At 36.5% G+C, this 24,312-nt stretch overlaps 1 protein-coding gene across 2 annotated transcripts in view; it reads right to left on the bottom strand.

Annotated features, from left to right (window-relative positions):
• Gabra3 (gamma-aminobutyric acid type A receptor subunit alpha3) overlaps window positions 1-24,312 on the bottom strand; it is a 228,011-nt gene that overhangs the window by 103,350 nt on the left and 100,349 nt on the right. For both annotated transcript variants that reach the window (XM_004871055.3, XM_013067906.3), the window contains exon 3: window positions 22,797-22,915. In XM_004871055.3, coding sequence (XP_004871112.1) covers window positions 22,797-22,915 — 119 coding nt within the window. The remainder of the gene's footprint in view (window positions 1-22,796; window positions 22,916-24,312) is intronic.

Consider the following 24,312-nt stretch of genomic DNA (forward strand, 5'->3'; position numbering starts at 1 on the left):
GTCACTTTTCTCCACTGATCATCTTCCTGATGTCCATTCCTGAAAGCTTGAAAATGATAAGACCAAAAGAATGTGACTCAGCCAAAGAAAATGTTACAGTTGTGCAAGGCTACATGTTTGCTTAAAGTAGTCTGGCATACATAGGAGGGCTACTAATACACAGAGGAATTGCCTAGGCAGTCAGAGTTCTATAAGAGGCACGGAATATTGAAAACAGCCAGTATATATTTTGAAAAAGAAAGTCTCTGTCTAGATATTCCACAGCACCACTCTGATGAATCAACTAATCTCATGTACGACAATGAGTATGGCTATTAGGGACTTTTGCTGACTCCAAATCAGAAATGTCACCCTATATCATATCATTAACTGTGACATCTATGAGGTTATTGCAACATTCTGTAACGGGATTTTAAACCATTTCTTATTCTAATGGGAGTAGGATACCGCTTATTGCTACTTGTTCTAACTCTTCTTTTCAAAGACCTCTCCTACCTCCATGTATGAGAAAACCATCTCATTTCTGTCTACACTATCCTCTGGGTTTTGAACATAAGAACAGAGCCCTTGAAGAATATTTACACTGTTATGGTCATTCTTTTATGTTGTCACTGAATAATTCTCATAGAACACCTTGCTCTACTCCTCCAGAAAGAACATCTCCATCCATAAAAAATATCAACTTCTGCCTGCACAGTTTCCTAAAAGTGACTACTATAAGGGGTCCAATGGTAGGTAATCATTCCTTGAGCAAAGTATATTGCCCAGAAGGAGCTCCATCTGGTGCCCAGATTTGGGACAGAGGAGATGTTAGACAGTACTGGACCTTGCTAGAGTACAAGATGACCCTTGGCTCTTCTCTCAGATGTATGGAACCAGCCCAGCTGTGAGCACAATGCTCCGAGCTTCATGATTGTTCATTTCTCTATGCCCTTCATGATAATAGCAATTGTCAGTTGAGTTGACTTCTGACTCTGGCACTGTCTTGTAGGCATTCTCTCTTTCCCTGTTTTCTGTGAGATTCTATTCTTTCATCTATGGATAATCTATAAAATGGAGAACATCTTAAAGAGGATGCTGAACATATGTCACTGCCAGCTGTAGTATTTTGGAACATGCCTAAAAATGCCCTCATGGCATGGATTCTCCCAATTTCAGAATATTCCAAAGGTTCTGTTAATGTCCCTGGGGAAAGAAGAGTCTTATTCCACCCATGGCAAGGGTGTCATAGGAGTGATGCCTTAACTGGCTCAGAACTGTCAGCAGTGCCCACAGGTTATCCCAAAGGCAATATACAGTGTATCTGTGTGGCTTTCTGACAATACCTCAGGACACTCTCCAGAGTCCAACTTCTATACTGTCTTCTTTTCTAATTAAACAAATCTTTATTGCTCTGCTGTTATGGTTTCCATCATAGTTTTACTGCAGGCAGCTTTACAGCTACATATTAGGAATACAGAAAAATGTGATTTGTTTTGTATTTATACATATATGTATAACATAATTTTGATCATTTTATCCCTGTTACACCCTCTTACCTTCCTCCCTCCCTGACCTCCTTCCCCATCTCTAAATCTAATTTATAGTTCCTTGTCATAATTTAGAACTTGCTTATATAACAAACAACGAGCAATATTGAACTTTCTGAGACTGGCTTATTTCACTTAACATTGTGATCTTCAGTTCCATCCATTTTCCTGCAAGTGACATCACTTCATTGCTCTTTATGCCTGAATAGTACTTCATTGTGTATATATCCCACATTTTCTCTATCCATTCTTCTCTTGATGGTCATCTAGACTGTTTCCACAGCTTGGCCATTGTGAAATTTGCCACATGGGCATGCATGTATCACTATAGTATGCTGTCTTTAATTCTTTAGGGAATACCAAGAAATAGCATACCTGAGTAGTATAGTTTTTTGAGAAATCTCCCTCCAGATTTGTATAGTGATTGTATTAATTTACATTCCCATCAACAGTTTAAAAGCATTCCTTTTGCCTTTGCTTTTTTTGTATTCTTTATTACAGCCATCCTGACTATGGTCCAATGGAATCTCAATGTAGTTTTGATTTGTATTTACTGAATTGCTAAAGATACTGAAATTTTTTCATATATTTCTTATACATTTGTACTACTTCTTTTGAGAACTCCCTGTTCCAGTCCTTGGCACATTTACTGATTGGGTTATTTGATTTGTTTTAATGTTAAATATTTTTGAGTTCTTTATATATTCTCCATATCAATCCACTTTGAAGAGAGCAGCTATCAAAGATTTTCTCCCATTCTGAAGGCTGTCTCTCCACTCTGTTGTTTCCTTTGCTGCACAGAACCATTTTAATTTAATGTAATCCCATTTGTTGATTCTTAATATAATTTCCTGTGATATTGGGATCCTATTCAGAAAATGGTTCCCATGCTGTTGCCTGGTAACTGACTCCTGATTTTCTGCAGTCTGCATCAGTTGAACTGTCTGCTTGGGTTCTCATTCTCAATGTCATTCCTGAGCATATTCTTTCAGATTGTTATTGTCTCTACATTAGAAGGCCTAAACTTAAATCATTCTACAACCAGATCAGACTGCAAGAATTCCAGCCTGAGTCTGAAAACCTGAGACCTCCCTTTATCTAGAGAGAGACAAATCATGATACAGACACTTGAATAACTAACCTCACAAAAAGAAAAGAAAAAAAATGGGTGGTATAGGTAGCTCACCAATAGGAAAGTAAAATTTGGATAGAAATAGTCAATTTCTCTGTCACAATGCACTAAACTAAAATCAAAATGGATTAAAGATCTAAATATTAAAATAGAAATGCTGAATCGGCTAGAAGAGAGGTTAGGTAGAACTCTTAAAGACATTGGTATAGGAAAAGATTTTATGAACAAAACCTCAGTTGCCCGTGAACTAGCAGAAACAATCAACAAGTGGGATCTCTTCTTATTAAAAACCTTCTGCACAGCAAGAGAAACTACCAACAGTGTGAAAAGACAATCCACAATGTGGGAAAAAATCTTCATCTGCTGTTCCTCAGACAAAGGTCTACTATCTAGAATCTACAAAGAATTTAAAAAGATCAGACCCCCCAAATTTAAAGACCCAATTCAAAAATGGGCATCTGAAATGAACAGACATTTCTCACACAAAGAAGTAGAAATAGCAAATAAACATATGAAAAAAGTTCAATATCACCAGTCATTTGAGAGATGCAAATGAAAACAACACTGAGATTCCACCTCACCCCAGAAAGAATCACGGCTATCGTGAAATCAACTAATAACAAATGCTGGCAGGGCTGTGGGGAAAGAGGAACACTGCTCCACTGCTGGTGGGAGTGTAGACTGGTGAGCAACCACTGTGGAAATCAGTATGGAGATACCTCAAAGGACTAGGACTGGAAGTCCCATTTGACCCAGCTATTCCCCTGCTGAGTATCTTCCCCAAAGAATTAAAAGAATCATACCACAGTGATATATGTGTACCCATGTTCATAGCAGCATAATTTGTAATAGCTAAAACTTGGAAGCAGCCCAAATGCCCATCAACTGGAGATTGGATAAAGAAAATGAGGGTTTTTTAAAATAAAATGCAGTACTATTCATCCATAAAAAATGAGGAATTAGAGACATTTATAGCTAAATGGATGCACATTGAGGTCATACTCTTAAGTGAAATAAACAGGACACACATGTAAATAATGAATAGTTTCTGTAGTGGGAGAAACTGAAAGTGTAACTAAGGACTAAAAGGTATAATAGATAATGTGAAATAGGAAGAAAAGAGGCAAAGGGGAAGGAGAAGTGGGAGGGGCAGGGGAAAGGAAAGAAGGGAATGGAATTAATATGAGAAAATGAAAAAATGGAAACAAAGTCTTTGTAAATAGGGAGGGATGGAGGAGTTGAAGGGAGGGCAGGGGAAGGGGAAAAAATAAGAACCAAGAGAGATTATGAAAAGGTCCAAATTTCCAATGATGAATGTCATTATATTGTACACCTAAAATGTACCAATAAAATAATATTAAAACAATTTAAAAATATAGTCAATTTCCACTGAGGGAAATTAAAATTCATATTTATAGTGCATAATCTTATTAAAGACTCTCAAATATATTATTTCACTTGATTGCCACAAAAAGTTCCAGAACGTATGTATCCATCCATTTAACAAATATTGAGACTTTACTATAGGTTAGACAGTGCTTGATGATTTAACAGTGAACAAAATAGCCAAAAATCCCCACCTTCTTCTTACATTTAAGTGGAGGGAAATCAGACCAAGTATAAATAAATTATTGGAATGTAACAATGCAATAGAGAAGAATGAAGCTGAGAAATGGATACAAATTTTTACACAGGATCATCCATCAGAAAGGCCTCACTGAGAAGATGCCACTTGAGTAAGAAGTTTATTTAATAATTCAGGTGACAGGTGATGGATGATAGTGGCTGAGTCTAAGTTGGTAGCAATCGAGGTGGCGAGAGTTGGTCAATTTGGGGACTTTGTGATGATAGTGCTAATAGAATTTTTTAGTGGGTTGGACTTAAAAAGTGGAATCAAGTTTCTAAGAAGCTAAATGGCATGCTGGCTAGCCTCATTCTGTAGCCAAATAAAAGAATGAAGGCTCAGCGTGGTCAATTTCTTTCTTAAGGTTACTCAGCCAGAATGGACTGAAACAAAGTTGCAAATTAATGTCTTCCATTCTATGCTGGGACAAAGGATATAGAACCAGGTCATTGCCCACTCTGAAGCTACTTTTCTTAGAGACCATTTCGTTGAACTGTGTGGGTGGTAGTTTGGATGATATGAGAGCCTTTTGTTCATTGTCTTGACTCCTTCCTCCTTTTCCACTGTGAAGGCTTTTGGATTGTTAGTTACCTGTAGCTTAAACAAAGGGAGTCTATTGGGAGAAAGGAAGACAGTTGGATCTGACAAAAATCCCAAATGGAAATCCATGAGAGCAAACTAAGTCCATATACTCTCATTGAGGGGGCATAAGGTTATGTCCTGGCACTCAAGAAGTTCATCTCAGCACTTCTCCTAAATAATTTCTGCTATTTCATCCTCTCACATTTGCAGACACATTGTTGCCCATCTGGGGGTCCTAAATGAACACCGTGACATGGAAACAATGTTCTGATTATGTGAAAGTGAATTTTAAGTTATTTATGTATAACTGATATCAGGATTTTTTTCAAGTATGATAAGTGAAAATTGGTGTGCCATAAGACAGAGTACTTTTCTAAAGCCATATCCGATAGTAGTGTTAAAGTTGGGGGTCGAATTCAGTTTCTTCAGTCCTGACCTTGAATATGTCCAACTATCTAGAACCATCCCTTCCTTAACAATGGTTGGCAGCTCCCTGCTTCTCCTTACTAATTAGATCCCAGGAAACAAATGGCCTAGAGCAGAGTTATGGCAGGAAGACACTGCATTAGGAACAATTTTGTGGTAATAGGTAGGTCTCTGATCTATTAAAAGGAAGACTATAAAAGAGAATTGCAGATAACTTATTTATAGAAATGCCAAGCAATTGAAAGACCAATTATTGCAACAGTGCATTAACATGGATTTTCTGTTCATGTATCAAATGAAAAAGAGGCTAACATATATAAATGTTGGTGAAGGGTGAGAGGGTAAGGGTCTCTGAATATGTGCCAGTGCAGATGACTGAGTGCAATGTGTAATTTTCCCAGAAGATTAATTGCTCAAAGGTAGCTCACTGGCAGGATAATTGTTAGCATTATTCGTTCATGAGAAAGGTTCACTGTAGCTAGCCTTACTCTGACCAGTTGCACACGCAGTATTCTATACACCCTGACGTTGGCATCTTTCCTCAGCCTGTGGTGCCCTTTGTCCTCTCTCCTATGTATCAATTACTTTTCCTCTGAATAAGTGTCCCCAGTTCTCCCTTACACCAGGTACAGCTCCTGTACTTGCTCTTGGCACTGAGCACAGGCCTCTCTGTTGCCTTCGTCAAGCCTTCTCACAATTTCCTGTTTGAAAGTTTCTGCTTTGCTCACTACACTTAGTTTCTTCAGGGCAGGATCACATTTTGCTCACTCATGCCTACCCAGAACCCAGAAAAATAGATCAATAAATAATTGTTGAATTAAATAAATGAAACTGTCAAGCTGTCCACTCTCCAGAGCAAAGGTTTAATTAATAAGTAAGTAAGATCTTATCATTCCTCTGTCTTAAAATCTCCTGAGAGCTTTATAGCATACTTGGAATAAATTCAAGTCTTTACCATGACTTAGGCATCTGTTGTGGATTGAGTCTAGATGTCCCCCAAAGCCTCATGTGGTCATCGGGCTTTTACAGAGGTGGCTGGATCTAGAGTGTGTGAAGCTGGGATTCAGAGAGTGTGACTACTAAACCAGTAGACCGATTGGTTTGGCACCACCCCCAATCCCATACCAGTAGCCTGGATACAATATAAGAGACAGAAAGAGGCTTGCCTTCCCCTTGCTTGCTTGCTTGCTTTTGCTCCCTTCTGCTTGCCATGGACTGTTTCTCCTATGCAACACCTCTCTGCCATGTGCCACCCTGCCTTGGAGCCAGCCAACTATGGACTGAAACCTCAACAAACTGTGAGCTAAATAATCCTTTCCTCCTTTAATATTGGATATCAGGCATTTTGTCTCAGCGACGAGAGAAAAGTAACTACCACAGTGTCCAACAGGACCTAGGTGCTGCCCGCCTGCACAATTTCACGTTCTCTCCACCGAGCTGCACTACACTCCATCCTCAACGGCTGTTTGTTTCTCTTAGTCTGTGAAATGTGTCACAGCCATTATCACCTTAGATTTGTCACCCTCGCACTACCTGGAAAGCTGCCCAAGTTGATCCAGATCCCAGAACACTGACCTCTTCAATTCCAGTTCAGGGTGCTCACTGCTCTCCCACTGCTGCCTATAATAGGGGTGAGACTAAAAATAAAGCACAAATAAAAGTAAAATGCCATCCTGTGAATGAGTAGGAGAGTAATACCAAATCATATTCCACTCTAAACCATTCAGTAGTGGTTGATGGAGAAAAAGTCTTTGGAATGACTAAAGAAGTGGCTTTTTAATTGCAAATAATTTATTATGGCAAAATCTACATATTATAAAACAAACCAATTTAAAGTGAATAGATCAGTGGCATTAAGCATTTTCTCTCTACACCCTCCCGCTGCTCATTCCTGGGAACCATCAATCTGCATTTAAGCACTGTGGATTTACTTATTCCAGGTATTTTATGTATATGGAATTGTACGGTATGTGACCCTTTGTGCCCGCCACCTTTCACTTAGTGTGAAACTAAGGAGAACTAGAAAGTCTTCAGTTGATTGAAATTATTAGAATGAAACATATAACATGAAACTTAATAGGCATAAATAAAAAATCCTGCATTTCTGTTCAAAAATAAATACAGAAATACACAGGACTGAAGAGATTGGCTGGTGAACAGTCATGAGAAAAGGATCTAGTAGATTTTACATGGTCAGAAAAGCACAAAGTAAGCCAAGAAGATAAGGTCTTCACCAAATAGGCTAGTCCTATTTTAGATTACATTAATAAATGTATTATATATAAAATGGGAGAGGTGATAGAATTTGTTAGACTTGAGATAGCTGTAAAACATCTAGAGTATTAATTTTGTTCATTACCCGAAAATACACTTCAGGTTGGATATTAATAGACCAAGACGTCTCCAAAGAAGCATTTCTCAAGCTGACCTATGGATTACTTGTATCCCAAGTGAAATATTAACTAACAGGTGTTCTGGGGTAAAAGACACCCATGGTCACAAAAATATACATACTGTAACTGCTTCCTATATCTTCATACATATTAGCATATGAAGAAATCTTTGTGGTTCTACATTAAAATCTCACTTGATTTTAAACTAACCAAATATTTGACAAAATAAAAAATTGAAAAGCTGGGTCACACTGACTTCTCCTAGGACACTGACATTCATTGGAACATAGTTTGAGATACGCTGGTCGAGAGGCTAGTGATCGAGACTGTGAGTCTCTGAATCCACAGAATGCCAACACAACACTTGAAGACACTGGAGATGGAATGTTCCAGAGGCTCATTATGTGAATAGGGAGTGCCTTTCTAGGGCAAGAAAATGAATCAACTCCTTCATAATTAAATCTAACCAATCTTAGGCAGAACTTCCTAAGAAAGTTTAAAGGAGGAACACTACCCCATTTACTAGAGTTATGTAAGCAGAAGCTAGATAGCTAAATATCAGAGATGATAAATGACAGATTATTGTCCTGGAGATGCTGGTCCAGAAAAAGCCAGAAGTTCTTCCAAAAGTTAACATCTGTGCCTCATAACCAGTGCATGGCTATCTCGTGACTTAAAGGGCACCTCAGCTGGAATGGTCTAAAATTCAAAGAATGATGCAGTAATGAGATAATGGTGTTTTTCCAAAGATACAGAATGCACTTTTTGGCAAAGTAAATAACAAGTGCCACACTTAATCCCCATCAGCCAGCCATTGTACAATAAGAGACCAAATATGGCAATAAGAATCTAGAACCCTTAAACTGAAGAATGAAAGAGCTGGAGTCCAAATTCATTTACAGATCATCAAGTAAAGGGACACAAAAAGATTGGCCCAAAGCAAACAAAGAAATATCAAATGCTTTTCCACTGAAATTAGGAAGAAAATAAGGATGCCCGCTATTGCCTGTTCTGTTCTATTCTAAGATGGTATGAATCTGTCTGTAAAAAAGATGGAAAAGAAATGCTAGACAACTATTAGAATTAAGAAAACAATACAACAAGTACTTTGGATACAAGGGAAATATATAAAGCCAATCATATTTCTAATTAGCCATTACTAATGTAAAAGCTTGAATTAAAAAATTGGATCTCAAGACATAGATCAAAGAAAAATATGCAAGATCTATACTGTGAATATGCCACAGTATTATTTTTAAAAAATGTAAAACAAAATAAATGAAGGAATATATAATATACATGAATTAGTAAAATTAAAAACTCTTCCCTGAGCCAACTTAGATATTCAATGCAATACTCATGCCTAGAAATTTTTTTCAGAAACTGATAAACTGATTTTAAAATTGATCTAGAAATACCATGGGCCATGAATAGCTAAGATAATCCTGAAGAACAAAGTTGGAGGACTTATATGACCATCTATCAAACCTATTGTAATTATATTGTGTAGTAATTAAGCTAAAGAGACATTTATCATGACAACAAAGGTTGACTTAAACATCTAAAAACCAATCAGTATATTTCACCACATCAGGACACTGACAGAGAAAAATAATATAAAAATCACAATAGACAGAGAAAGGATATTTGAAAAAAAATCCAACTTCCCATCAAAAACTTTGAGAAAACAAGCAATAGAAGAAAACATTGTGAAATTGAAAAAGTGTGTCTAGAAAACATCTACACCGAACAACATATTAATGGGGAAAAATGGAAAGCTTTCTCCCTGAGATCAGGAACAAAACTTGATCATTTCCATTCAGCATTAGGTGTGAAGTCAAATCACTCCAATAAAGGAAGAAAGGGCATGGATATTGCACAGGAAGAATTAAAACTGCCTTTCTTCTCATATGATATAATCATCTATGTATATAATCTGATGAAATCTAGGAAAAAAGCTACAAGTTCCACTTCCAGCATGAAAGGATGAAGAGCTCTGCAGATCTGATCCTCAGTGAAACTGAAACTCATTAAGAAAAACAAAGGCCCAAAATATTTAAACCAAAAACCTTTCAAGCCTTGCTCCTCGGTTGGCTCAGTGGTACAGAAACTATGCCAGATTGGAGCAGCCCCTGAACATAGGGGCTCCCTCTTTCCCCAGTTCCCAGTTGAAGGACTATCTTCCTGGGAGGGACAAGATGCGAGCATTTCTCATCTTGTAATATGCTACTTATAGCTAAGGCTAAATTCTGGGCAACTATGGCTGAGAGGTGGGAGTTCCCGTCCTCCTTCCAGCCCCTACTCATTGGGTGGAGCATCTCATTTGGATAAGGCAATGCTGAGAGTATTGTAGCCCTAAAGGCCCTTGATTTGGCAAAAGGGGCAATGGTCCACGCTGGAAAGTGGGAGCTCCCTAGACCTGGGGCACTGCCAATGCCCCCTTCAGCAAGGACTCAACAGCTACTGTACCAGGAGGCTGTCCCCAGAGAAAAGTGCACCACGGTTCACGCCCTCGGAACCAGAACCCTAACTCACAGAATTTGTCCAAGGGAGGAGCAGGCCATAGAACAGAACGCATGAAATCTCTCCTCTAACGAAATGACTTAATTTGCAATAATTATGGAAAAGTTCAAGCCTAAGGGTGCTCTCAACAACAGTGGAGATTGTTGGGAAAGGCACTGTGGTGGACACTGAAAGGTTGTTGGAAATGGAGGCCAGACTGGAGACCAGCTAGATTGCTGAGAAGAAACCCAGCCCTGCTGTAGTCAAGAATAAATCTTAAACAAACCAGAATCTCTGGGGCTATTGAAACCCACAAAGGTTTTTGAAGCATGTTTTTTTAGTCAATCCAGCACCGAGGTCAGGGAAGAGGAGCAACTGCTGCTGCACAACAGCGGGCGATGACCTCTGTGTGATACATGTTTTATCCCCCACCCCGCCACATGCTTTTGTTCTTTATATTCTATCTTTTGGTCTTTAATCCTCTGCTTCTGCCAACAACTCTTATACTGATGACATGGCTCCAGTGATGGCCCTGAGGCGGGCGATTTTAACACAGCCAATGACCCGGTTATCCTAGGAAATCGCTCCGCCCTCAGCTCACAAAGCTTTCACTCCTCCATATCATCCCTAATTAACACACTGGCTGGAGAATGTATAAATTAAATCTAATCCTTGTTGTAATGTAATCAAGAAAATTCCTCTTAGCAACCAGGCAAACATCTTTACTACCAACCAGCCATTTCTATCCTTTGTTTGAAAACCATCCCACCCACCCCAGAAGTTGAAAAGTACAAGGTGTCAACAAGCAATGTTTTTCTCAAACTACATACGCATCTGGTACCTTTAGACACATGTTGCAATATTTCTCAGTTCATCCCAAATTCAGTAAGACGTTTGTAATTCAGGCTCTCCAAAGGACACAGATTACCATTTCCAGGAGTTACTTTCAGGAATGTTTTAAAATGATATAAAGAAAATGAATTTTGGGAGTCAGAGAGTAATACATCTCAAAGGGATCTCAAGTGGTTCCCTAATCCTCTAATAGAAACCCTCAATATACTGGGCATGGTGGTACATGCCTGTAATCCCAGCACTCTGGGAGGCTGAAGGAGGAAGAGCATACATTTAAGCCAAGCCTGGGAGATTTAGTAAATTCAAAATTTAAATGTGAAAGAGGCTGGGGACATAGATCAGTGCAAAGGCCATGGCTTCAATCCCCAGTACACAGCAAACAAAAATACTTTCATTAAGAGATCCATTTGCTACTGAGACAATCCAGAGTTACAAATGTTTTCTACTTTCCCTTCCAGATGGATTAAGATTTGAAAAATCTGCTAATTAAAAAGACAGTTCCAATTACAGCAGCAGATTGATGGGGGTCATGTAGTTTTCCCAAATTTAACACTCAGAATCCAGGTGAAATATTTTTTAAAGCCATCTGATCATCTCAATAGATGCACAAAAGGTATCTGATAAAATTTAACATCCATTCATGCTGAAAACTCTGAACAAATTAGGTATAGAAGGAATGTATGTGCCTCAACATAATAAGAGCCCTTTATTATAAACCAACAGCTAACATTTTATTAAGTAGGAAAATACTGAAAACTTTCTCTCTAAATCTGGAATAAGCCAGGTGTAGTGGCACACACTTGTCATCTCAGCACTCAGGAGGCAGGAGGATTGCAACAAGTTTGAGCCCAGCCTGGGTTACATAACAAGACCTTATCTCAAAAAAAAAGGAAAAATTAAAAAATAAGAAAGAAAAAATAAATAAATCTGGAATGAGTCAGGGATGCCCACTTTCACCACCTTAATTCAACATTGTACTGGAAGTCTTAGCCAGAGGAATCAGGAAGCAGAAAGAAATACAGAGCAGCCAAATTGGAAAGGAGGAAGTAAAACTGTCACTATTTGCAGAAGATGCGATCTTTTATACAGAAAAGCCCCCAAACACCACCAATAAGCCATTAGAACTAACGAACAAATCCAACAGTCTCAGGAGACAAAATCAACATTTAAAAAATCTGTTGTGGTGCTATATGCCAATAGCAATTCATCTGAAGAAAGAAACCAATAAAGCAACCTCATTTACAATACCTACAAAACCGTAAAATACCTAGGAATAAATTTAACCAGAGAGGTGAAAGATCTCCACAATTAAAACTATAAGACTCTAATAAAAGGAATTGAAAAGGACAGAAAAACTAGGAGCAAGAAGGCCTGATTTACTATTGCACAGTATAGAAAACTTGGTGTACATTTCAAAAAGCTAGAAAAAAGGATTTTGAAGGCTTTCATCATGAAGAAATGATAAATGTTTGTAAATATATTTTAAATACTATGTAATTCATGGTAACCTACTAATATGTGCAACTTTCATTTTTATGAACCAGGTAAAACAATTTAAAACCTTAAAAAAATAAGTAATATTTTAAAAATGGGAATATCTTGTGCTCATGGGTTGGACAAATCGATATTGTTAAAAAATCCTTACTCTGAAAGTAATCTACAGATTCAATCCAACCCCTAAAATACCAATGTCATTCTTCTCACAAGTGGAAAAAAACCCCTTAAAATCCCTATGGAACTCCCCCAAACACCAAATGATCCAAACAATTTTATGTAAAAGCAGGAGGCATTGTAATACCTGACTTTACACTCAAAGTCACAGTATTGGCATACAAATCGAAACAGAGCAGTGAGGCCCAGAGAGCCTTAGAGTAAACCTGCACATCCACAACCAACTAATCTTCAACACAGATGCTGAGAACCAACATCAGAGAAAGAACAGTTTTCAAGAAAGGGTACTAGGAAAACTGGACATCCACATGCAGAAAAATGAAGCTATACTCATATCTCTCTCCAGTGACAAAAATGAACTAAAAATCAATCGAAGATTTAAGTCTAAAATATGAAACTTCTAGGAAAAACATAGGTGAAATTCTTCAGGACATTGGAATGAGCAGTGTTGTTTTATTTTTTTGTTTTGGATAAGACCCCCTAAGCACAAGAAACAAAACCAAAAATAGACAAACAGGGTTACATCCCAAATGCATCAGTATAGCAAAGAAATCCACCAAGAGAGGAAAATACAACCTACAGAATGGGAGAAAATATTTGCAAACTATATATCTGACAAGGAGTTAGTTAAAATCCAGATTAGAACACGTAAAGAACTCAAATAACTCAATAGCAAAACCATAATAATAACTGATTTTTAAATGGGCAATATAACTAACTAGATATTTCTCAAAAGAAGGCATACAAATGACGAACAGATACACGAGCAAATGTTCATCATCGCTAGCCATCAAGGAAATGCAAATCAAAAACATAATGAAATATCATCTCATCCCAGTTAGAATGGGTATTATCAGAAGGCCAAAAACTAACAAGGCTGGTGAAGAGATGGAGAGAAGGGAACCTTGCCATTACAGAAAACAGTATAGAAGGCCCTTAAAAATGAAGAGCAGGACTCCCATCTGATCCAGCAATCCCAGTCACGGGTAAATAGGCAGAGAAAATGGAATTAGTAGTTAATGAGACAGCTACATTCCCATATTCACTGCAAAACAGCCAAGAAATACAACCAATTTAAGTGTCCAACAACTAATGATAAAAATGGATAAAAAAGGGTGGTACACATGCACAGCGGAAAACTACTCAGTCGTGAAAACATAAAATCCTGTCATTTGCAACAACATGGATGGAAGTAGGGGTTATTTTGTTAAGTGAAACAATCCAGGTACAGAAAAACAAATGCCGTGTTAACTCACTCAAGTTGACTCATACAAATTGATAGAAGTGTAATGGTTAGCAGAGGTTGGAGAGAGTAGGAGGAGGGAGAGACAGAGAAAGATTCATCAATGGCTACTAAGTGATACTTAAATAGGAGGATAAATATACATAATTAATGTACTTTACACTTCACAAAACTAGAAGAAAGGATTTTGCATATTTTCATCACAAAGAAATGATAAATGTCTGAGGAGATAAGTGTTTGTTCTGATTTGAACATTACAAAATAAAAACATGGCTAAAAATATCACATGGTAGTCCCTAAAAATGTACAATTTTATGTGTAGATTAAAAGTCAAGAAATAAGTCATACAGAGAAAAATGTAACAAACTATTGAAGGATACTGAAAATGGTATAAAAACAAATCTTTCAGCAATATTTTATGATTTTTAGTGTAGATAACTTGCACACATATTGAGAATTGTTTCCATAAGCACTTCATATTTTTGAAGCTGTTTTTATCTGCAGTTATTAAATGAAAATTTCAATTATTTGCATAATTTCAATTATTTGCATAATTATTTGCATATAACAATAACAGAATTATATCCTAGAAGCTTCCTAAAGTCATTTAATTCAGTGGATTCTTGTAGATTCCTTAGCATTTTCTATAAACAATCAAGTCTTATGCAAATAAAGATAATTTATTTCTTTTATGCTGAAATAGAAGTAGTCTGAGCTGACATTCTTATTTTGTTACTGATTTCTCAGACAGAACATTCGATTGTTCATGATTAAGAATTGCGATATTTTTCAAAATTACACCATTAGCTGCATTTTTTTCAAAGATGCCCTTTATCAGGTGGAGGAAATTTCCTTCTATTCCCACATTGCTGAGAGTTTTTCTTCTGAATAGAAGTTAAATTTTGTCAATTGATTTATCTGTATCTTTTGAGGTAATCATGCTTTTCCTTTTTAACTCTTTAAATACAGTGAATGACAGTGACTAATTTTGGAATGTTAAATGAATCTTGCATTCCTAGGATAAACTTCTGTTGGTAAATGGCAAATTATCATGAATGTAATCTTCTAAAATTTTATTAATAATATTTGTGTCTGTGTTCATGAAGGATGATGTTTCCTTGTTTTCTTTTGTTGCAATGTCTTTGATTTTGGTATGAGAATAATCTTGGACTCATAAAATTGTTTGAGATGTGTTCGCTTTTCACCAATTATCTAGATTTCTTTTGGAAATTTTAAAATATTTTTTTACATCTTTATTTATTTATATGGGGGGGACAAGGTCTCTCTATGTAGCCCAGGCTGGCCTCGAACTCACAGTGATTCTCCTGCCTCAGTCTCCCGAGTGCTGGGATTATAGGCATGCGCCACCATGCTCGGCTGGAGAATTTTTTAAAATTAATTTATTGGTACATTTTAGGTATACAATATAATGACATTCATCGTTGGAGATTTGTACCTTTACATAATATATATTGGTTCTTATTTTTTCCCCATTCCCCTGCCCTCCCTTCAACCCCTCCATCCCTCCCTATTTACAAAGACTTTGTTTCCATTTTTTCATTTTCTCATATTAATTCCATTCCCTTCTTTCCTTTCCCCTACCCCTCCCACTTCCCCTTCCCCTTCCCCTTTGCCCCTTTTCTTCCTATTTCACATTATCTATTATACCTTTTAGTCCTTATTTACACTTTCAGTTTCTCACACTAGAGAAACTATTCGGTATTTACAGGTGTGTCCTATTTATTTCACTTAAGAGTATCGCCTCAATGTGCATCCATTCAGCTCTAAATGTCTCTAGTTTCTCATTCTTTATGGCTGAGTAGTACTCCGTTTTATTAAAAAAAAAAAAACCCACATCTTCTTTATCCAGTCTCCAGTTGATGGGCACTTGGGCTGTTTCCAAACTTTAGCTATTACAAACTGTTTGGCTGGAGAATTAACACTTCTTCCTTTACTAATTTCAGAGTTCACCAGCAAAAACAATAGAAGCCAGGAGATGTTTCTAAAGAAAGATTTCTCATTTAAAATGCAAATAGGGTTATTCAGGCTTTGGGTTTGTTTTTAATTTTTATATTAGTCCCTGTCTGCAGTACATAACGATTGCATTTCTCATGGGGAGTTGGTGCGCGGACATGGTAGGCTCACTCCTCTCCTCCCCTCCCCCTCCCATCCCCCCTGCTCCTTGCAACTCTTGGTCCCTTTCCCATTTGTAAAATTTCTATTTGTTCGCGAGTGACCTACAGCAGCTCATGTCTTTCAAGAAATGTCTATTTAATTTTTAATGTCTAATTTTTCTTATATAATGTTTAGCATAAAGTATTCCCTTACTACTATCATATATCATGATCTCTAGTGATGTACTCTCTCACTTCAAGTTTCCTGAGAAACTGTTTCTTTCTTTTCTTCCTAATACTTCTAGCTCGATGTTTGGTGATTCCATTAATCTGTAAAAATGTGGATTTTGTTTTTACTGATTCTATCTATTGTTTGTGTTTTTTAGTCTGATTTTGCTGATATATGTATTATTTAATGTTTAATAATTATTTAATATATTTACTTAATTATACGAATATACAAAGATCACATTTATTCATTTGGTTTCATATCATATAATACAATATTACACGTCACATATTAGTTATATAAACAATATATTATAATACAGTATTTTAACATTACCTATTTAATAATACTTAAGAATTAACTCATTATTATTTGGTCTTTTAAAATACTTTTATTAATGCACGTTTGCCGTTCATGCAGTTTACAACTGTCATATGCCTGTTTGATCTTTTTCTACTTACTGAAAGCAAAGGCTTGGGACATTGACTTCACGTTCATCTTTTCTAATAAAGCCATTAGTGTTATAAAATTTCCCTTTGGGACTGCTTTATGTCATGTTTTTTATTTCATTCAGTGAAAAGTGTTTTAAGTATTCTTTTGATTTCTTCTTTCACTCATGAGTTATTTAGAAGTGTGTTATTTAGCTCCCAAGCACTTAGATATTACCCAGATGCATTTCTATTATTCATTTCTAATTTACATTTCAGCCTGAGAACATACTTTGTACATTGTGAGTTTTTCTCATTGGTTTTTATCAGCCAGAAAACAGTCTGCTTTGGCAAATGTTCCAGGTACACTTAGAAAGCATGTGTATTCTACTGTTTCTGATTGTAATGTTCTATAAGTCCCAATTAGATGAAGTGATTGGTAATGTGGCTCAATTTTCTGCTACCACTATTATTTTCTGTCTACTTGTTGCATTAGTTCTCGAGAAGGCAATGTTGAAATCTGTAAGCATAGTTACATCTTTTCTTTCTTTTCAGTTCTTAGTCTTGTTTTATTTGTTTAAAAGCTCTGATATTAGATGCATAAATACTTCAGACTTATATTCTCATTGGTGAATTGACCCCTTTATTACAATGAAATGACCTTCTTTACTCCTAGTAATACTCTTATATCTACATTTTCTGACAGAAAAAATAGCTCTTTCAACTTTCTTTTGATTAGTGCTGGCATGGTGAATCTTTTCCCATTATTTTACTTTTAACCTACTTATGGCCTTATTTTCAAAGTGCATTTCTCTTGGGGAGCAATTTTAGGTCCTGTTTTTTCTGTGATCCAATCTGGCCACATCTGTCTTTTAATATGGATGTTTAGAGGTGTTCGACTTTCTGATGCTTGAGATAAAGCAACTTTAAAGGAGGAAAGACTTATTTGGCCTCAGAGACTTGTAGGTTTCAGTCCATGGTCGGTTGGCCCAGTTGATTTCAGGCCTTTGGTGTGGCAAAATCATCATGGCTGGACTAAGTGGGGCATAGCACTCACTTCATGGGGTGCCAGGGAGCAGAAGAGGGAGGAAAGGCTAAGGCTCCCCACCCCCTTTGAAGCCACACCCCAATGACCCAATTTTCTTCCACTAGGCCCCACCTACTAAAGGCTTTTCTACCTCCCAATAGTGCCACAAGTTGGGTACCAAGCCTTCAACACATGAGCATTCGAGGGCCATTTCAGATTCAAACTGTCATAAAATTATTTATGTTTAATATGATTGTAATAGTTGAGTTCAAATCTACATCCTTGCTATTTATTTTGATTCATCTATATTTTGTCACCTTTTCCCTCATTCTCTGCCTTCCTTTGGGCTGAATATTTGTAGTATTCAAATGTATATCCTTTTTTGCTTTATTAGCTATATTTTTCTTTAAATTCTATACTGTGCAACCTTCTAAAGTCTACCTAAAAGTAATAGATCACTTCAAGTGTAGTTTCCAACCGTATATTTCCACTTCATCTTCTCTGCTCTATTTGTTGACATGAAATTTCTGTATATAACTATTATAAGCCACATAATACCTTGTTATTATTTTTGCTGTAAGTAGTCATTTATCAATGAAAGATATTTAGAAAATAAGAAAGTATTTTATATTTACCCACACATTTTCCATTTCTGTTGTTCTTTTGCCATTTCAATAGACCAAGATTTCTATCTGGCATTATTTTTTTATATTTGACACATTTCCATTAATATTTTCTGCAGTGCATATATGCTGGTAATATTTTTCAGAACATATGTATTTGAAAACTGTTCTTTTTGCCCTTGTGTTTAGGTATATTTTATGGGATTACAGAATTCTTTATTGACTTTTTCCCATTTAAGTCTTTTAAACTGTTGCCCCACTAACTTCTGAAAAGAAGTCTGCTATTCTTTTAAAGATTTTCCTTTGTGTATAATGTTGTGTCTTACTTTATTTCCATTTAAGGTTTTCTCTTTATCACTGGTTCTAAGCAATAAACTCATTTCTTTTGGTGAAATTTTCTTCATGTTTCTTGTCCTCAGAGTTTGCTCAGCTTCTTCTGTTGAGAAGATTATAATTTTCATCAAATTAAGAATATTTTGACCAATTTTTCTTCAAAAATAGTTTATGGCCCCCCTCAGATAATCCAACTGAACTCATATCAGGCTACCTGAAGCTATCCCACAATGCACCAATGGCCTGCTCTGTTTGTTTTTTCAGTCTTTTATCCTCTCTGTTTCATTTTTGCTAGCTACTATTACTGTCTTCAATATCACTAACCTATTCTTCATATCTAATCTTCTGTTAATGTATTTTTCATCTTATGTATTGTTTCTATATCTACAGGCTTATTTGTTTTTGCAGCTTACACACTTACTCTATAGTGAACATACCTATGCTTTTTTCTACCATTTGAATATTTGCAATGTAGATATAAAAACTCAATGTATTCACGTAGTAATTATTTCATTTGTGTCTTTTATACATCTGCTGCTGTTGATAGCTTTCTCTGTCCTTTTTCAGGTTGTATTTTCTTGCTTTGCATGCTTCGTAATTTTTGACCGAACAGTAGCCATTGTAAACTTCACTTCACTGAATTTCAGGTATTTTTATATGGATGTAAATATTCTTGATACTTATTCTGATATCACATAAAGTTACTTGGAAACAATTTTATTCTTCTGGGGTTTGATTTTAAGCTTTGGCATGTGGAATCAGAGCAGCCATTCATCTCAGGATAATTTTGCCACACCACAGGCCCTAGCCTTGCCTTGTAAGAGCCCTAATTCATGCCTCATGCCCCATGTGTTACAAGGTTTTCCACTCTGGTCAGCAAAAATACAAATTTTTTTACAACCCTACCTATTGTTCCACTCAGTTTTCCCAGTGGTCTCTGTTTTCCCAGCCTTGGATTGTTTCCCTGTATGCATGATCTCTTCACCCTTCTCCTGACTCCCTTCCTGCCTCCTCCTCCTCCTTCTTCCTCTTTATCTCTATCTCTATCTCTCTTCCACAAAGGCCTAACTTCTTCTCTGTCCTAAAATTCTAGCCACCTTGACCACTTCAATTTGCGAACTCTTTCAACTCTTTCTCAACAACTCAATTAAAGAAATGCCATTTCAGTTCCCTCTCCCTGCACTGTAGCCTGAAAATTCTCTCCAGGGAGTTGGCATCTGCAATTCTTACTCACAGTGTTTCCTTTCTTTTAAGGGTCTTTATCTTGTGCTATCTTCATTCAATTTTTGAAAAATTTTAGAGAATTTGTTCATTTCATGGTTTTTCCTTAGGATGAGAAAATAAATCTGATCCTTATTAGTTTATGTAAGCCAGAAACAAAAGTATCCACTCATATTTTTCACAGGCACTCAAATCTACACATCTACAACTGAACTGATTTCCATGTGCTGTTTTCTCCTTCATTGTTCCAAACACAACTCCAGAAGTAACAAAGAAATACAGCACTGTTTCTCCTCCAGTGTTTCCTTATTTTAGAAAATATTGCTGTCTTTGAGACCATAATGTTAAGTGAAATAAATCAGATACACAAGGTTGAATATTGCACAGTTTCTCTTGTATCTGAATACCAAAAATATAAATAAAGAGCAAAATAAAAGATAATAGGAAGTAGGAAGATAGATCTTTTTCAGACGGGAAGGGGATCAAGAGATGGAGAGAGAACAAGGAGAGGAGGGAAAGGGGATTAAAAAAGAATTGAGATGAATTATGTACCTGTACCAATTCCACATGAGGAACATAACCATTCTGAAAAAAGCAATTATCATCATTCAATCACACAAGCCAGTAGCTAGAAGTTATGTTTTTTTCCTTCCCTTTCCTGAACTCATAATCTAATTAGTCACTGAATTCTCTCCTTTTCAAGTCACCATCTTCATCCAGGAAGCTTGCAATTAATCTGTGACAGGTCGCTTCCTTCAATACTGCCCTCCTCTAACCCACTACTTATATCAAAGTAGCCATCATATAGCCTTTCTCTAAAAACAAAAACCAAAATTTAAAATGTAACTTTTACTTTACTCACTATATTTATTGTAGTGGTGTGGATGAATTAATTTCAAAACTGTTTAAAATATAGCATAGGATTTCCCAAATATATCAGTGAAAAATACTGTGTCGGGCTGGAATTACTAATATCAACACAAACTTAATACACATATACATATGCATGCATATACATATACATGAATATGTACAAGGCTGTGTAAATAACATATATATGTGTGGGTGCATGTATGTATGTTTGTGTTTGCTATTTTCCAAGTTCTGTCCACTAAGAGGTCACTGAGAGTTTAACAGCCTTATAGCAATGACAACATCTAACATCCAGAAGTTCTACTTCAAACATAATCTGCAAAAGGATTCCATTTCTTGGGGAAATGGCTGATTGCCAGGCCAAAGCAGGGAAAGTACAAAATAAATCTAGAATGTACTATCATGACATATATCAAAAGTGTGCTCAAAAAATGAGGCAAACATATCAAAAGGAAATGGAAGTCAAACTGAACATGCTCCTAGTGCACAAATATGGGAAAATATGAGCAAAACTTTTAATGAAAGTGAATAATGATATTAATGTTTTATAATCCACTGAATAAAATAGGAGTGCAATCATACTGACAATTAGCTAATTAATTAAAGAGAAAAAAAGATTATTGCTTACAACAGAATGCTATCTAATAAATGTAGAGGAATAATACACTTAGGAAATCATCAGTTTTGTAGCTGTAATTGTCATTATTCATGCAAGAATAACCAACAACTGTTGGTAAAAGTAGTGAGTACAAGTTGGAAGAGGAACAGAATAGTCTCAAAGCATATCTCCACTAATAACTTTTTAATTCTAAGTTTAAAATAGTATTTTAGAGTGGATAACCTGGTGGACATCAAAATTAACATTGCCAATAATGAAGCAAATAGATATACCCTGAGGGAAAAAAAACAATTAACTCCTGGGGGTTTAGTTCAAAAATTGAATGAGGGAGATCTGATTGACATCATGAAAGAAAAGAATGCTGAATAATTATATCAGATTATAGGTTAAAGAGACACAGCAATAAATGTAACACATAGTCCTGGATTGAATCCTAAATCAAGAAAAATTGTTATGAAGTGCACTTCGGAGATAATTAGAAAATTTTAAATATGGACTAAAATGCGAAGAAAGTGTGTTAGATTACACTTTCTGAATTTGTAACTGCACTGTAGTTTTATGAAATGATTTTTTTTGTTCTAAGCCAATATTCACTGAAGTATTTAAGGACAGGGAGGCATAATATGTGCAAGTAATTCTCAAATGGTTTTTTAAAAAGTTAAATCCACACACTTGTATACATGCCATTTCAACACAGCCTATGGCATGTTATAATTTATTGATTTCATTATGATCAAATTGCTGATGGTACTGAACTGGTGATCAACTAAATTCCCACCTCACCCACGAACTGCTCAGCTTTAGAGTGCTCAGCTGACAGCCTCAGGGTCTTGAGAACCATGCTTCCCACCTGATCCTGGGCCCCACTTGTCGTCCAGGCAGGGACTGGTATTTGTTACTAGAAATTAATGTCCTCACACTTCGATACATAATACTCCACACACATTGGCCTAAGGAAAATCCAGAACCTACCAAAATCACACTAGAGAGATCAGACACTAAAATGAAGGGCTCAAACTAATTTCTAATGCTCAGAGGAAAGAAATTGAGCTTTACATTAACCTTGCTCGGCAGACTACTGAAGGCAAAATATGATTCATTTTGCTGACAACAGCCAAGAAGAGGATCTTTTATAAGTTTTATTTTTATTAGTACATGCTTGCAGTACAGAATGATTACACTCATTAGGGAGGTTGGCACCACATATAACACATCTTAATTCTTTTTATGTCCCATTTCCCCTCTGCTCCCCCTCCCCCTTCCTCTGCCCCTCGATGTCTTCCCCACTTGTTGTTTCCTATTCTCTCTCTTTTATTCTGCTCTTTGATTTATATTTTGGGTTTCCCACGGAGAAAACTTTCAAAGAATCACTGACCTCCAAGCCCAGGCCGCAGTCGGTTGTCATAGCCATCCAGAAGGCGATCCAAGATCCGGGTGAAGATAGTGATGTTGTCAGTGCTGTCTTCAGGAATATTTGGATGCTTAGGAGACAGACTGGTGTAATGCAAGGAAAAGAAAGGAAAATAATAGTTCACAATAGGAAAGAATTCCATAGCTAAACAAAAAGATTTCAATCAATAGACCAGGGCAATTAAATAGCCTTATATCTTAACCAAAACAGCAAGCACTTCCTATTTGTTACAATGATTACCTTTGTAGGAAGTCAATCATAAGCAGTACTTGATTTCATACTCCAGCATTAGCATGAGGTTTACCTAATATGCTCCAGCTACATTCCAGCCAAAGAGAGACACAAACAGAAACCCTGGAACAGAATGTTGCTGGGAACAGAACCTGGCATACAGTTGATTCATCAAATTTTGTCGCATGAATGAACAGAACTCAAGAAATGAGAACTTTATACTGAGACTTACCTTCATCTAATCCAGAGAAACACAAGTTCATAAAATAACAGAATCTGATAAATCCACAAATTGCATCAAAGTCTACCCTGTCCCTCACCTTACAGAGATGAGGCAACCAAGCCATAGTAAGCCACTTGTCTAGTGTCTCAGCTGCCTCCTGCTTGTCAAAGTTGCATGCATTCTGCAAGCCTTTCTGATCTCCACTTACTTTACCAACCACATAATCAGGCCCAGATACTGTGACTGATAATTGAACTTTTTGAGGAGGACTTTGATGTAACTAAACAGGACAACACATTGTTTTTAAGTCTATGGATGGTGTGGGGGAATGAGGGATAAAGCAAAGGAAATGGATGTTCCCAAAGGTAAAAACGTATGGTGTGGAAGCAAGAAGTGGACCAAGAGCTAGAAATCCTGAGTCCTATTGCACCCTGTATTTCTTATTTGACACACACTGATGAGCAAGTTACAGTGGTATATGTCTGTGGGGCTCAGATTTCCCTATTCTTAACTTGGACCCAGAAGGTTGACTTTAATAAACATATAATAACTACTTCTAGTGTGTAGTTGATCAGATCTGTAAAGACACTGGTTATGAAGTCCTAAGGCAAAGTCAATATGTCCACACTTATCTCTAGCAGGTTTCTGTTCTAAAAAGGCCCTGAGGAAGATGTATGGAATAGTAGAAACATCTGAGTTGAATAGTTCTCACCCATAACTATCATTCTTTATGTGAAAACCTAGCAAAAGTCATTTTGAACAAGTTCCTTAATTCATAAACATAGTTTAATTCACTCAATCATCCAATGCATTTTATTAAATACTTTGTGACTATTACTATTCTAAATGTGTGACAGGGTAGAAAACAAAATAAAGTAAGACAAATCAAGAAACCCTTCCCTTGCTTAATTTATAGGATTGTTGAGATGATTACAAACTACATATGGAGAATGAGAAGTTAAAGAGTATGAAGACATGCATTTGGGTTTATTAGTTATGTGACCTTAGGCAAACCATAAAACACCT

This window comes from Heterocephalus glaber, unplaced genomic scaffold (genome assembly GCF_053883595.1).
Source record: "Heterocephalus glaber isolate CG9 unplaced genomic scaffold, H.glaber_assembly_v1.0 deba00001164, whole genome shotgun sequence".
Taxonomy (NCBI): Eukaryota; Metazoa; Chordata; class Mammalia; order Rodentia; family Bathyergidae; genus Heterocephalus; species Heterocephalus glaber.